This window comes from Natrix helvetica (genome assembly GCF_964273705.1).
Source record: "Natrix helvetica genome assembly, chromosome: 2".
Lineage (NCBI taxonomy): Eukaryota > Metazoa > Chordata > Lepidosauria > Squamata > Natricidae > Natrix > Natrix helvetica.
Window position 1 is genome coordinate 220603331 of NC_138552.1, and position 15551 is coordinate 220618881.

Consider the following 15551-nt stretch of genomic DNA (forward strand, 5'->3'; position numbering starts at 1 on the left):
GAAGACTCCTTCATAGAGAATACAGTAAAAGGCTTCATGAATTCAGACTTGATCCATCAAGAGAGTTTCAACCTTGGGTCCAAATCAAACAGAGAATTCAAAGCCTTGAAAAGCTCTAGGATCCAGATCAACTAAATCAGTATATAAATAAAGAACAGGCTTTTTCAGAACAGGAAAGAGTATTTCTAAAGGGAATACCAGTAGCAGCTCGATCATGGTAGACTTGCTTTGATTAGCTTTACAGTAATTTATGACCAACTACTGTTGGGAAAAGAGATTAGGTTAACACATTGTGCTAAGCTGTTGTTTATTTTAATAACACTGTACTTCACTGAATAAATCATACAGTTCTGGTTCAGACATAATACTATATAATGTGGTTTGCAAATCGTAATCAAACAAATAGCACTCTGGCTGAGCACATTGTTTCCAAAAGTGCAAATTATGACCTTCAGTGGAACCACTTAGACAACAGAAGTCCTTACTCAGTAAGCCTGCCAGTTTGATGCAAATATATGGTAAATGCAAAGCAACGAAACTACTTCAGGCCCTTTATGAAGCCTGAATGTCCTTCATGTTTTTTCAACACTTTGCTTTTGCCTTTTGAAGGGACAGCAATCATACCTGGAGGGCATAAGGCTTCAGTAAAAGCCCTGATCATCTCACCTGATCCTTAGTCTGAAGAGGAAATCACAATGGAGAGGACACTGCCCATTATGCTGCAGGGAGGAGGAAATTACAAAAGAGAACCAGCAGTTTACAAGCACAGATCAGCAAGACAGAAGTGACAAAGGAGAAAATGGACTGAGGCTGTTATCTCTGGGCAGGATCAATTGGGAGAAAAGAGAGCAAAAGCGACTTGAAGCTTGCAAGGAATCCACAAACTGCAACATTTTGTAGAAAGTTAGCACTCACCCCTCCTAGAAAAATGAAATATTTTAGGAAATATTGAAAAGGCAGAATAAGTTCCCTGGATGACAAAAGGAGAAACATGTTTTAAGGACAAAGCTGCTTCCTGCAGCTCCCTGTCCGCTCCCTCCTCTCCTTAAGATCCAGGGTGATGGGATTAAGACATGGCCCTCAGGACATGAGAGGATTAGGCTCTACCCATCTCACCACATGGCACCTGGAAAGATTACAACCATCAGCAAGGCTCAACCAAGCCTGGGAGACAGACAGCCTACAAAGTTAGTTAAGACCCCCGCCCCCTAGGAGTCTGATCACCAATCAGAATACATGAACAGGAAGTTCTAAGGTGGGGCCCAGGAGCGGGTATAAATCTCTCTCTCTCTCTCACCCATGTGCCTTTTCCTCCCAGGATCTCAAACCATGTGTTCCTGTCCACCATTAAAACCATCTTTCCACGCAGTCTCCATGTTTCCAGTGTCTTTCTTCCCACTTGGAACTGAACCCGGATGGACATTTCTTCCAACAATTTGAAAAGAAGGTAATGCAGGAAAACACTTCTTGCTCTTCCTACCCTGGATTTTGGTGAATGAGCTTTGGTAGCTGTCTTAATAAAACCCAGATTTCAGGAACTATGCATAAGTAAACATTAAATAGCTTATCCCCAATAAAAATATGTTGGGGATATGTTTGTTTTCAATAAGAGAAAGTTATAAGTTGTATGGCTCTATCATTGGTTTATTTAATATGTACAGTAAAATTTAAGTATTAAAAGTACCATATATAGTGTGCTAGTAGTGCCCAACTCTAGGGGGCGGTGGTCATCTCCATTTCAAAGCCGAAGAGCCAGCGCTGTCTGAAAACATCTCTGCGGTCATGTGGCCAGCATGACTAAACGGCGAAGGCGCACGGAACACTGTTACCTTCCCACCAAAGGTGATCCCTATTTTTCTACTTGCATTTTTACATGCTTTTGAAAGGCTAGGTTGACAGAAGCAGGGACAAGTAACAGGAGCTAATTCTGTTATGCGGCGCTAGGGATTCGAACCGTTGAACTGCCGACCTTCTGATCGACAAGCTCAGGGTCTTAGCCACTGAACCACCGGGTCTCCTATAGGATCTGATAAATTGACTCCACACTGACGTGACTGAATTCAGATTTTGTTTCCTCTTGAAAGTCTCCCCTGTATAATCCATTTATATAGTGGCACAATTGGGGAAAATTAGATTGTATTTTACAATTTCGCCAAGGATCATTAGGAAAGTACGTTTAGCTCCTGGATCATTTGTTATTTGCAGGTTAAACCCAGGATATCAAGTATCAAAGCATTTTTATGTTTGGGCATAGCAGCAGACAATCTGCCCAAAGGACTGGCTTTCCATAATTATTTTTTATTTGAAACTAAGGATTGTGCTTTAGAAAAATAAATTTCTGAGCAGAAAGCTGAGAGAAACTTCTTCGGTAATCTTTTGTGTAACAACTGCTGAATATGGACTGAAACCCATCAACTTATTGAAGCAGATAAAATTTAATTTCTTTGGCTAGTTTGTTTGTAGTGATTTTAGCTGGGATTTCTTTGTATGTTTATTTTCCTATTGTTTTTCCCTGAATTTTTCTTTTCCCAACAAATCCCATTTTAGAGTTGTGGTTTCATTGGTTTAATAAGTAAGTCTCCTATTAAAACTACACAAGACTGGATGGTTGCACCTTGCATTAAGAACTCGTGCATTGTTTGTTAAGTTATGTATCAAGGTATTTTTCTTTCTATTCTTTTTAGGACTGTTAAGAAAATCCTTGACAGACTAAGAACTCCCTTGTTGCACCAAATGGTGCCAGAAAATTCAGAGTAATATATATTGGCTTTTCACAAGAATTCATTAGTCACAACCCAAGAATCTATTACAGGAAGGAGAAGTCCTCCAGTGATATTTAAATATAATTCCCTTCTCAATTTCTAATAATAGCAAGCTATTATTGCAACCTATTATGAACAATGTGCTGGACCTTAAACTATTTTCTGATTCTCTTGTATGCCAATGACTTTCTGATATGTTAACTAGTTAGCCAATCACCCAGGCCTTAGAGCAGGAGTGAGAAAGTATGATAACTTTATAACCTATGGACTTCAACTCCCAGAACATGGTTGACTCAGGAATTCTGCGAGTTGAAGTCTACAGGTTGTAAAGTTGCCACAGTTATTCACCTCTGCCATAGCCTGAACACAAGCACAGCAACCACTTTTCCAATTCTAAACCATTCTTCCTAGATTATTTATTCTACACTTTTAAGACAAATGAGGGGCTATCGGGTAAGCCCGTTTCACTTATAGACACTCATCCACCAGAAGTTAATACTGGAAATTAAGTTATTTAGTTAACCTCTTCTCAGCATAGTTGGAAATCAGTCACATTTTTATTCTGACCAAGGAAGACTTCTGCACAATGCAAAAGCTTGCATATCTTGATCAAAGTTAAGATAAAGATTTAACTTCTTACTATTTCCTTTGCAATTCTATGAAAAATTGTATAAAATTAACTCCCTAGGCTTAGCATTGCTAGTTTGCATTACTTCCACTTGATAAGGCACCTACCTGAATCACAAACAGTTGCAATGTCCCCTGTTGTTTCACTAGCAGACACTGCCGTAACAGGACTTTTGTGCCCAGCAAGACTTTGCACATAGCAGAGCCTGTAACAATGATTTGATTGTTCAAAGAACCACTCTCATCATTAATAGCAGTTGTAACATTTTAAAGTAATGCTTTAAATCCTTATTTCCGATACTAATATTGGAATATCACTCTTAACTATCATCAGCATGTAGATGGGGCAAAATACACAGGGTTAAGCAATCTTACTGTTAATTTTATAAGATGGAACAAATCAATCTTCATTTATAATTTAGAATCTGGGGACATTCAATACAGTAAGGAGTGTGATTTAAAATGCTGATACCTGTTCAAATCCCATATGATACAGGTTCCATCTTTGCTCACACTTATCATGATGCTATAGGGTTTGCAGACAAGCAAGCCGGTGATCTCTGCAGTGTGTCCATATAGATGCATCTGAGACTCCATGTCGATTTCAGAAGGCTGCGAAGGAAAACAGACAACCATAAATTTAGCAGAAGGTGGGAACAAATGTAGTATATTACAAGTCAAACTTGAGACTATATTTAAAGATACAACTGCTTCATTCATTATTTTACTGATTAACAAGTGCCATTTTATTACATTTTCCCTGAAAGGAAGGTTTCCCCTGTCCAGTTGTGTCTGATTTTAGGGGCGGTACTCATTTCTGTTTCTTAGCTGAGGGAGCCAGCATTATCTGATGCTATTGTGATCATGTGGTCAGCATGACTATGTGCCAAGGTGCACAGAACACTGATACCTTCCCACCAAAGGGGTACCTATTTATCTACTTGCATTTGCATGTTTTTAAACTGCTAGGTTTGCAGGTGCTGGGACAAGGAACCGGAGCTCACTCCACCAGAGGGTGTTTGGATCCCGAACTGCCAACCTTCCTGTTGCTAAGTCCAATGTCGTAACCATTTTAGTCCTGTATAACTGTTTTTTTTTCTCAATTTCAGTTACAAAAACAGTAAGCCAAGACTGCTTATGTCTCCGTTCAAGCTTTTCTTTAAAACTGAATGCTTGATTGACAAACAATTGCTACTATGGCATTAACTGTGAAAACTAGCTCATTTAAATCTTTCATGTAGCTATTAGCACAGAGGAAAGCTCTAAATAGCTGCCTATTTTACAGCACATGTTGTTGCTTAGTAATTCATGAGAGGATATATACAATATACTTCTTTAGCTGTAACCAAATGGTGTGCAAAATCAGAAACTTTTACCCCATGCTGTTTTTTTAAAAAAAATTCTGCTGTTTCCTCTCTTAAACGTGAGAGAGCTAATTAAGATTCAAGAATGTAATAAAATAAGCTGATAATGACGGAAAGCAGAGGTGATAGACAATAGCTTTGATATACCAGGTACAGCACTGTCTTGTTGGAATCCCAAAAGGAAGGCTGCTAGACTTCAACAACCCATTAATATACCAAATCTCAAGATTTATTACGCTGCAAATAATTTTGGGCAAATAATGCATATTCAGATTGTACACTGAAAACAATGTTTCAGCATCTGACCTACCTTTTATAGATAAGAAGGCCACTGAGAGGTATTTAGACCATGTTCACAAGTTAGTGCATGTAACTGACAATGCTTTTCCTTATTTATTGCTCTGTGCAAAATCTCATTGTTTCTCTAAGTTAATATTCATTTTAGAAAAGAAACCTAAACAGACCTTAGCGAACATACTGTCATATCATATGGCCTCTTCTCATGCTACTAACTACGCCACTTTACTTTACTTTATTGTCAATGTATGTATATACACAGTTTACACATACAACACAATTCACATAACATCCAGAGACCAGACCCAACACACATAACAATCTCCAAACACCCACACCCACACCAAAAAATTCCCTGCGCCTAAACCCCCCAAACATCCACACAACAGACCAAGTAGTCCTTTCCAATAGCTCACTGATGGTGACCCCTTAGTTCATTGTTGAGTGCAATTATAGCTCTGGGATAAAAGCTATTCAGAAGACGTGTGGTCCTAGTTTTAATTGTTAGGTATCTTCTGCAGCAATCTAAAAAGATTGTAAGCAGGATGGGAAGAGTCTCTGAAAATGTTATGCAACTTCCTCAAACAGTGAGATGCGAAGATGTCAACCAGGACTGGTAGCTGGAGCCCGGTGATATTCTGGGCAGTTTTAATGATTCTCTGTAGAGCATTTTTTGTCCGCTTTTTGACCAATCTCCAGTCCATGGCCCAATACCAGACCACAGCATGTTGGGAACCAGGCCACACAAATGGCAGGCGAGCACGCAAAGCTGCATTTGCACAAATGGCGCACCTGTGAAACCATCTCCTCTCCTCCCCCGCCATTTCCACCACCACCAGTACACAGAGCCAGAAAGGTTGAGGACCTCTGCTCTATGTGGTCCAGTGTGTGAGGCTCCCGAAAAAGGCAATCCAAGGATCTACAACTGAACAGCAGTGACACAAATGTTCTCATTTATCTCACTGACTGACTGAACATGTTCACAAACCAAAGCAAAGTCTGTGTTGCAATAATTTACTTTAAAAAGTACTGCTGTTATGAAAGTACTACTTTCAGATTTCAGAATCACCCAACAAACTGCTTAACCAGAGGAATAAGGAGACTTTTTAGAAAATTTGAAAAATGAAAAGATTATTTCCCATTTTAAAAATCACTTAATAACAGCATATTTTGGATACAAATTCATATAAGAATCATCTTTTTTCTAAATCAGAGAATAATTACTTAAACTGACAAAATCCCTTTGATATGTGTAACCCAAAACCTGGGTGGGGAATTTCCCCCTAAGATGAAAATACAAAGTATGACTTCAGTTGTTACATAGAGAATTTGATGGCGTTCAGTGCAATAATCAGAAGTGAAACTGCATTTATTAAAATGGACTCTAGATGTGCCATAAAAGATTAGATAGATAGATGATAGATAGATAGATAGATAGATAGATAGATAGATAGATAGATAGATAGATAGATGATAGATAGATAGATAGATAGATAGATAGATAGATAGATAGATAGATAGATGATAGAGAGATGATAGAGAGATGATAGAGAGATGATAGATAGATAGATGATAGATAGATAATGATAGATAGATAGATAGATAGATAGATGATAGATGATAGATAGATAGATAGATAGATAGATAGATAGATAGATAGATAGATAGATAGATAGATAGATAAGGTATGTATGTATGTATGTAGGTAGGTAGGTAGGTAGGTAGGTAGGTAGGTAGATGATAGATGATAGATAGATAGATAGATAGATAGATAGATAGATAGATAGATAGATAGATAGATAGATAGATAACATAATTAGTGCAAGAGAAAGTGGGATTTGTTGGCTGTTTATATATAATACCTTGCTCTGCCAGTTTTGGTAGGGATCCTGTTTCTTCCTTACTAGTTCCTTGATTAGAATATTGTCTCTTCGCTGATGGCTTATCTGGTGTTGTTCCCTGCTTATCAGTGTTATCTGCTACAAAAGATGCATTCTAGCTTTTTGTTTCCTTCCTGGAAGCTTGCTATTCGAACAGGTCAGCTATCAAAAGCCATCAACATAGCGATAAGCTCCATTTACTTACCCTTTAAAAGATACAATCTAGAGCTCAGAAAGGAAACATACATAAAGCTTCTCCTCCACTGCCTGAATGGACTGAAACATGTCAATCTTGACAAGACTGAGTTGCTATAGGTATTTAGGACTATCCCCTGCCCATCCTCAGCCACCCTGAGCTGAGAATTTACCACCTTTGGCTTTGAATGTGGTAACACTGATGTACACTTCAGGGCTGTTCTGTTGTGGCCTGCCAGTGGCCAGTGGAGCTGATGGCAGACTCAAACAGTGAGGAGGTTGGGGAGGAACATGTGCCAGTCCTGGAGTCTGGGGAAGACTCTGATGAGCACTCTGTGTTGGAGGCAGAGATGGGGCCAGGGCCGTCTGACAATTCGGCCTATACCTAGATCAGAAGCCCTATTCACTTTCACTCATGCATTGACCACACCAGAGGTGGGGTGCTGCTGGTTCAGCCTGGATGGGGCGAACCAGAGGTGGGAGACTCCGCCCACCTGCCCGGATGCTTCTGCACATGCACAGAAGATCACGTGCACAAGCGAACCAGTAGTAAAAATAATAGAAACCCACCACTGGATCACACCCTGTTTGGATTGCTGCAACATACTCTAGATCAGGGGTGTCAAACTCACATCACAGTGGCGTCACATGACAGATCTGGCCCTTAGGCCGTGAGTTTGACAGTCCTGCTCTAGATAATGCTGCTCCTGAAGATCATCTGAAAATTGCAGCTAGTTCTAAAATGGAGTGATATGGATTCCTCAGTTCACCTAGATACTGTGATACTTCTCAAGGAATTTCACTAGTTTCCACTAGACCTCCAGGTGCAATTCAAGACACTGATTATCACCTATTAAGCCCTTCATTTTTTTGTGCACTGCTCGTCTCCAATTACAAGGTCTGGCAGGGTAGTATGCTGCTAGTACCCTCTATTAAACAGTGCCATCTAATGCAATCCAGAAAGCAGGTCTTCTCTGTCATGATACCTGCTCTTTGGAACAACATACCCTTGAGATTTGGATGTCCTTAATCTTGCCAGTAAAAACCAGTCTCTTCAACCAAGCACTGGGTGTCAGCATTGGGATAACCCCATTGTGGTGTAATTATTATTTTGCTAAAGGCAAAACTTGATTCTAATTGTTTATAATGATTGCTATGTTTATTTTACTATTGTTAGCCATTCTGAGTCATATACTGATAGTACAGCCATATAAATCTAGATGATAAATAAAGAAGAAGAAAAATATAGCCCATAGGTTTGCTTATTTTTAGGGTAATAGATGAGGACCAAAATACTTGAAAGTTAAGAGATTCCTAACTAAATTACTTATTATAAATTTATATTTCAAGCTAATATTTTAAAGGAACAACAATATTTGGTGGTTATATACCGTATTTTTCGGAGTATAAGACGCACCAAGGTTTTGAAGAGACAATTTTTTTAAAAAGTAGGTAGATAAATGGAGGGATAGAGAGGGAGAGAAAGAGAGAGAAATACAGTTTGTAGGTAGGTAGGTAGGTAAGTAGGGAGAGAGGCAGAGAGAGGGAGAGAAAGAGAGAGAAATACAGTTTGTAGGTAGGTAGGTAGGTAGGTAGGTAGGTAGGTAGGTAGGTAGGTAGGTAGGGAGAGAGGCAGAGAGAGGGAGAGAAAGAGAGAGGGGGGGGAATAAAGTAGGTAGGTAGGTAGGTAGATGTTTCCAGGTGTATTTATCCATGTGCTGGAGAAGGAAATCGCTGGAGCACCTAAGACTTTGTTTCTGCTGGCACAGCACTTGATCAATGTAATTCTCATCAATCAGTTAAAGAGCTTTCCAAAAGGAAAAAAACGTTTTTGCACTCTGCAAACCTCCCCAAAACGGCCCGTTTTTTGCAAAAACGGGCCCATTGTTTTTTTTAAAAAGGCATGAAAAGGCTTTGGGAGGGCTTGCAGAGTGCTCCTGGGGAGGGTGGACCCCCCAAAATGAGCAAAAAACAGCCCGTTTTCCATGAAAACGGGCTAGTTTTTTGTCAACAAAATTGCATGCATAGCCTTACGAAGGCTTATAGAGTGCTGCTGGCGGCTGCGGGGTGGGGGGGATGACCCTTTTTTGTTCATCTCTGCCCTCCCCAGCCCCCAGGAACTCTTTGAAAGCCTCCATAAGGGTATGCACGGCCATTTTTGTGAAAGGGGCGGGGCTTCGGGATGCAAAAAATGCTGTATTCAATGTATAACCCAGATTTTCAGCCTCTTTTTTGAGGAAAAAAGGTGTGTCTTATACTCCGAAAAATACGGGATATATATACATGTATATACAGTATGTAGGTAAAATTACACACACACACACACACACACACACACACACACACACACTTTTATAACTATTAGCAAAATGGCAGAGGTAAAAGTTAAACATTTATTTTATAGATGTCCAAACTTTAATCTAGATGTTCAAATAAACCTGGTACGTTTGGCAAAATACAAAAAAAGTGAAATCAAATAATTTAATAATTTAATGAGGGATGGGCAAGAAAGACACAAGATCTAAGATTGGGAAAGAAGGACTATATTAGGCAAACTAATTCAACTAAACTACAGGCAGATTTTAAGCAGCTATAGCCTCAGTTTTATATACTTACAGTGCTACTAGTGAATCTGTTGATATACGCTGTAATAACTCCACATTTACTTCCAGTAAAAAGTTGGCAGCTGTCTGGCACCCAGGCACAACTTGTTACCTTAGATACAAAAAAGTGAGACATTTAAACAGTATTTATGTTTTATCTGTTGTTTATCTCAAAGACTGCCAAAGAGGATTACAGGTGAAACTCGAAAAATTAGAATATCGTGCAAAAGTTCATTTATTTCAGTAATGCAACTTAAAAGGTGAAATTAATATATGAGATAGCCACATTACATGCAAAGCAAGATAGTTCAAGCCGTGATTTGTCATAATTGTGATGATTATGAAAACCCCAAATCCATCATCTCAGAAAATTAGAATATTACATGCAATCAATAAAACAAGGATTGTACATAGAACAATATCGGACCTCTGAAAAGTATAAGCATGCATATGTACTCAGTACTTGGTTTGGGCCCCTTTTGCAGCAATTACTGCCTCAACGCGGTGTGGCATGGAAGCTATCAGCCTGTGGCACTGCTGAGGTGTTTTGGAAGACTAGGATGCTTCAATAGCGGCCTTCAGCTCTTCTGCATAGTTCAGTCTCATGTCTCTCATCTTTCTCTTGACAATGCCCCATAGATTCTCTATGGGGTTCAGGTCAGGCGAGATTGCTGGCCAATCAAGCACAGTAATCCCACAGTCATTGAACCAGGTTTTGGTGTTTTTGGCAGGGTGGGCAGCTGGAAAATGAAGTCAGCATCCCCATAAAACTTGTCTGTGGAAGGAAGCATAAAGTGCTCCAAAATCTCCTAGTAGACGGCTGCATTGACGCTGGACTTAATGAAGCACAGTGGACCAACACCAGCAGATGACATGGCTCCCCAAATCAACACAGACTGTGGAAACTTCACACTGGACTTCAAGCACCTTGCAGTGTGTGCCTCTCCATTCTTCCTCCATACTCTGGGTCCTTGGTTTCCAAATGAGATGCAAAAGTCACTCTCATCAGAAAGGAGGACTTTGGACCACTGAGCAACAGACCAGGTCTGTTTTTCTTTAGCCCAGGTAAGACGCTTCTGACGTTGTTTGTTGTTCAGGAGTGGCTTGACAAGAGGAATATGACATTTGAAGCCCATGTCCAGGATCCGTCTGTGCGTGGTGGCTCTTGATGCACTGACTCCAGCCTTAGTCCACTCCTAGTAAAAGTCCCCAAAACTTTTGAATGGCCTTTTCTGGACAACCCTCTCCAGGCTGCGGTCATCCCTGCTGCTTGTTGCACCTTTTTCTTCCACACTTTTTCCTTCCACATATGTTTCTATTAATGTGCTTTGATACAGCACTTTGGAAACATCCAACTTCTTTTGCAATTGCCTTTTGAGGCTTTCCCTCCTTATGGAGGGTGTCAATGATGGTTTTCTGCACAACTGTTAGGTCAGCAGTCTTTCCCATGATTGTGATTCCTACTGAACCAGACTGAGAGACCATTTAAAGGCTCAGGAACCCTTTGCAGGTGTTATGGCTTAATTAGCTGATTAGAGTGGGACACTTTGTACCTAGAATATTGCACCTTTTCACAATATTCTAATTTTCTGAGATTGTGGATGTGGGGTTTTCATGAGCTGTAAGCCATAATTATGACAAATCACAGCTTGAACTATCTTGCTTTGCATGTAATGAGTCTATCTCATATATTAGTTTCACCTTTTAAGTTGCATTACTGAAATAAAGTCCAGTTTTGCTCTTGAACTCATTCCACTCCTCCACTGAAAAAAGCCACAACCACACTTACAGTAATCAAGTTGCAAATCTACAAGCATTGACTCACATATACAACTAAAATTTCTCCTACTGTAGTTACTCTGCATCATATAGCAAACTACACAAGAAAGTTATTAAGGGTGCTGGAAATAAGCTTTCTAAGTAACAGGTGGAAAACTGCAACTCTAAACTCTGCAGCTCAAGCTTTTGATATAATGAGTATACCATGCACATGTAACTGGGCTCTGGAATCATGTACTTTTGCCCACCTAATTCAGACGGAGAATCATTTTCTGCTAACTACTGAAGTGAGCAGTGATTCCCCAAGTCTGATAGTATAATAACCATAAAGTAGCAACTTTATCTATTTAAATAGGATCAAAAGCCAACACAGATTTTAAAAAGTCAGGGAGTAGCATGAATGTCAGAGCAGTTTATTGTGGTACTAATTTGCCTGGACCAGAGGCCATACACACCTACATTCTACAATTGTGTGGACTAGGTAACAAAAACACTTATGAATAGTGTGATTGATGAGAAGCAGGAAAAACAGCAGCTGGCTCTTTGTTTGCAACTAGGAACATTCATCCTTTAATGCATTTGATTAAACAAATACAAAATCATAAAAGTTCACATCCTACTGATGACTAATTGTAACTGTATGGATTGCCTTCTGTTTTCTTTCTGTGTTGTACTACAATAACACTAGCATAGACTTAAATCATTTCCATTATTAAGAAATTGAATTATGGATTACGACATTACAAGTGTTTAGGAAGGAGTTTGTAGCAAAGTTATAGGTTCATTCTCAGTTTGATAAAGTGATTTATTAGACAAGGATCAATACATCTAAAGCAGACTTTATTTGTTAAGGATTGCTTCCCTCCCCCCTCCCATGCTAAGTTAGTCGAGCAGAAACAGAATTAACAAGTCTTACCTGGTGAAATTGTGAACTCTGTATAAAGTTTACTGGAGGTTCACTTTGCTTGCTTTTTAATCTTAAGATATTATCTGCATATCCCCAGCTCAGGATGGCTGACCACTGGATATCTGTACTATGCATGCTTCTAACACCTGCAACAGATCTGGAATTCAGTTGACATTTCAAGGTACTCTATCATGTATCTTTTTTTCAAAAAGCAAACACTGGAATCTCTTCTTTTACTTAATTTTATTAAAATCAGTGTTATTTTAACAACGTCTTCCATCTTACAAACCTTTTAAGGCCTTAATTATGTGGTCTTCATAAGATAAATATGTCAATCCTGGTAATGTAGCTAATTAAGATGTGAGGGAATTATATTAATATTATTAATTGTGGAAACTAATTAAGTAAAATGCTTATTATATAAAACCTGAATTTGAAGATATATATTACCTATAGAAAATAGATGGAAATGAAATGATAAATTTGGTTTATTTCTGAAGGGATAAATAATGACATTGTTTATGTGTTAAGAAAAGATTAAGTCTAAGACAGAAAATATGGGAAGAAAATAATACAGCTAAAATTGGAAATGGAAATATAATGTAAAATGAATTGTGTATATGTGAGAATGTTAAAGGGAAACAAACGGACAACACTTTGTTCACAAAAGAGTTTCAAATATGTAACAAAAATAAAAAACTTTGTTTGGAAAAAAAATAAGATAAACTTTCCATATTCCCTATGTTAAAATCTAAAGCAATGAACTTGTCATAACAAGAAAAAATGTTGGGAGTTCTAACGCTTCCTCATATGTTTTTGTTGCCTAATGAATCCCTAATAAAACAGAATTACATTACTTATACAGGAACTGATTCCTGTGGGATCCAAAACATATGTGAGCCATCTCTACAGGAAGCTACCTAAGGGCAATAATTTCAACATGGAGTAGAGAGAACCTTATTACATCTGCTGAGCCACTTCATTGTGGATGTTTCTACAGTTGTCCTCAGAACTGCTATAGCTCATGTGGGAGCCATTTCACAAACTTTCTACCCAATTTAAGATCTCTACAGCAATTACGCCACTCAGTAATATACAGTATGGGCCTCAATAACTCAGTTGTCATCCTTGGATGACTGAACCAATGGATAAAGAGGATAGTTTGGCCTTTTTTGAACTCTGGTTTCCAATGTTTCTGCTAGGACTGTGTACTAGAGTTCTTACCTTGCTCTTTGCTGTAGATCATCAGAAGGCAGAACTTTCGGGACAGACCACAAATTGCTCTAGTTGGTAAAGCCTGCAAGGAGCCAAATCTTTCTCCATGTGGTTGGCTAAAGCAGACAAGTGGATCAGGGGCACTGGGAGAACCTACGTACTCCCCCCATTTTAAGCCTCTGATCCAAGGTAAAGGACTCTAAAACAAAACAAAACAGCAATCAGTTTTAAAACAATTTTTAAACACCAGGTTTAATGTGTTTTTATTTCTAATGAAATTGTTGGAGAACATATTTACCCATCCAATTTTTCTCCCAAACACTTTATTGTGAACTAGAGCAGAAGTCTTCAACCGTGGCAACTTTAAGCCTGGCGAACTTCAACTCCCAGAATTCCCTAGCCAGCTGTCAGCAAAGCTAGCTAGGGAATTCTGGGAGTTGAAGTCCTCCAGGCTTAAAGTTGCCACGGTTGGAGACCCCTAAACTAGAGGGTGGTTATTAGGATTGCATAGTGCTTCTCATTAGAAAGCACAAAACATGTTCCAGAGCTTGTGAGGCGCTAATGCAGCACCTGTGCCTGACTCTTTACCAAACACATCTTTCCCTGGCACAGGGCCCTAATGCCAATGGCAGCCATGTGATCCCCGAGAAAAGGTTAGAGACAGCAATCGCAACTGTGTCTGTCCCCATCCATTCCAAAGTGCCTTTTTACCTTGCATTCTGATGAGTTGCACAGACCTAGTAGTCATCTTAAATTGGCCAATTTGCATAAAAGAAGCCATTGACACACAACAATTGGTGCAGATAACTACACCATCATTGTTACAAATGATATCAGCCTTTGAAAAATAAGCTGTTGCTTAGGAAGAGTTGTTTGATGAATTTAAATCTATAGTCTTTTAATAATACTTAAATACAGTTTCTCTCTTTTCTTTGCTGTCCAATTGTCTCTGCGTCTCATTTCCCTCCAGTTTTATTTTTCCACTTTCTCTTTTCTGCCATTTCCAGTTCAGTTATCTCTTACTCTAACTTCATTCTTCCTCCCACCCACCCACCCACTCTCTCTCTGTTAGAAGGAAGGAAGGATGTTCATATGTTTGTGCAAGTCAGAGTCTAACTCTGCATGTGGGTAAAAATGGCTGCCATGTGCAATTGGGGATCCATTGATTACCTGTATATTTTAATTAATTTAGCTGAATTAGTTTAATTTTCCAATTAATATACTGCTTTTATCTTGATGCTTTTGGTCAGGTATTTATGTCATTTATTGTGCAATGGACAGGGAATCTACTTGACCGGTTCAGAATTGATAGTGCCAGTCTATTAAATCATTATTTAGTGATTTGGGAGAGGTCACCCATAACGCACATCCAAATGTGAAGAAGCCATTGTATCAGACTGGGACCATTATGTCTAACCCAGGTCTAAAGGTTTAATAAAGCTGGATCACAACGCTATCTTTATTTTCTGAGTTTTAAAAATGTGGTTGGGTCTTTTGATTAAACTCATCTCTACGGAAATTGAGTAACAGTATTTGAAGAACAATGCTACTTTTAAAGCATTATTTTAGAAATAGCAGCTCTTGACTTCTCCATTGGGAGACACAGATAATTGTTCTAGTAGAAATATATATGAGCATAAAATGAACAAGGAATCTAAAGCAGGAAGAATTACTTGATGCTGTTCCAATCCGGGAGGGGGGGGGGGAGATGACTTATTGAAATAAAAGAGGTACTTAGGTAACACACAGCCTTGACAGACGCTTTAACAAAAGCTTTAAAAACAACATCGATTTCTCTACAGATAATTCTCTACCCAAGATCCTCCTACCATTAAAAAAGCAATAAGAGATAAACAATAAGAGATAGATATACAAATAGTCTGAGTGTCAGTGTCTCTGTGTGTGTGTGTGTGTTACATTGC

The 15551-nt window shown here is 38.9% G+C and overlaps 1 protein-coding gene across 6 annotated transcripts in view; it reads right to left on the reverse strand.

The window, feature by feature from the left end:
• The window catches only part of LYST (lysosomal trafficking regulator), a 104972-nt gene that overhangs the window by 14258 nt on the left and 75163 nt on the right, over positions 1–15551 (reverse strand). For all 6 annotated transcript variants that reach the window (XM_081940995.1, XM_081940999.1, XM_081940998.1 and 3 more), the window contains 5 exons: positions 13639–13828; positions 12424–12560; positions 9742–9840; positions 3862–4001; positions 3498–3595 (listed from right to left, as the gene is read on the reverse strand). In XM_081940995.1, coding sequence (XP_081797121.1) covers positions 3498–3595; positions 3862–4001; positions 9742–9840; positions 12424–12560; positions 13639–13828 — 664 coding nt within the window. The remainder of the gene's footprint in view (positions 1–3497; positions 3596–3861; positions 4002–9741; positions 9841–12423; positions 12561–13638; positions 13829–15551) is intronic.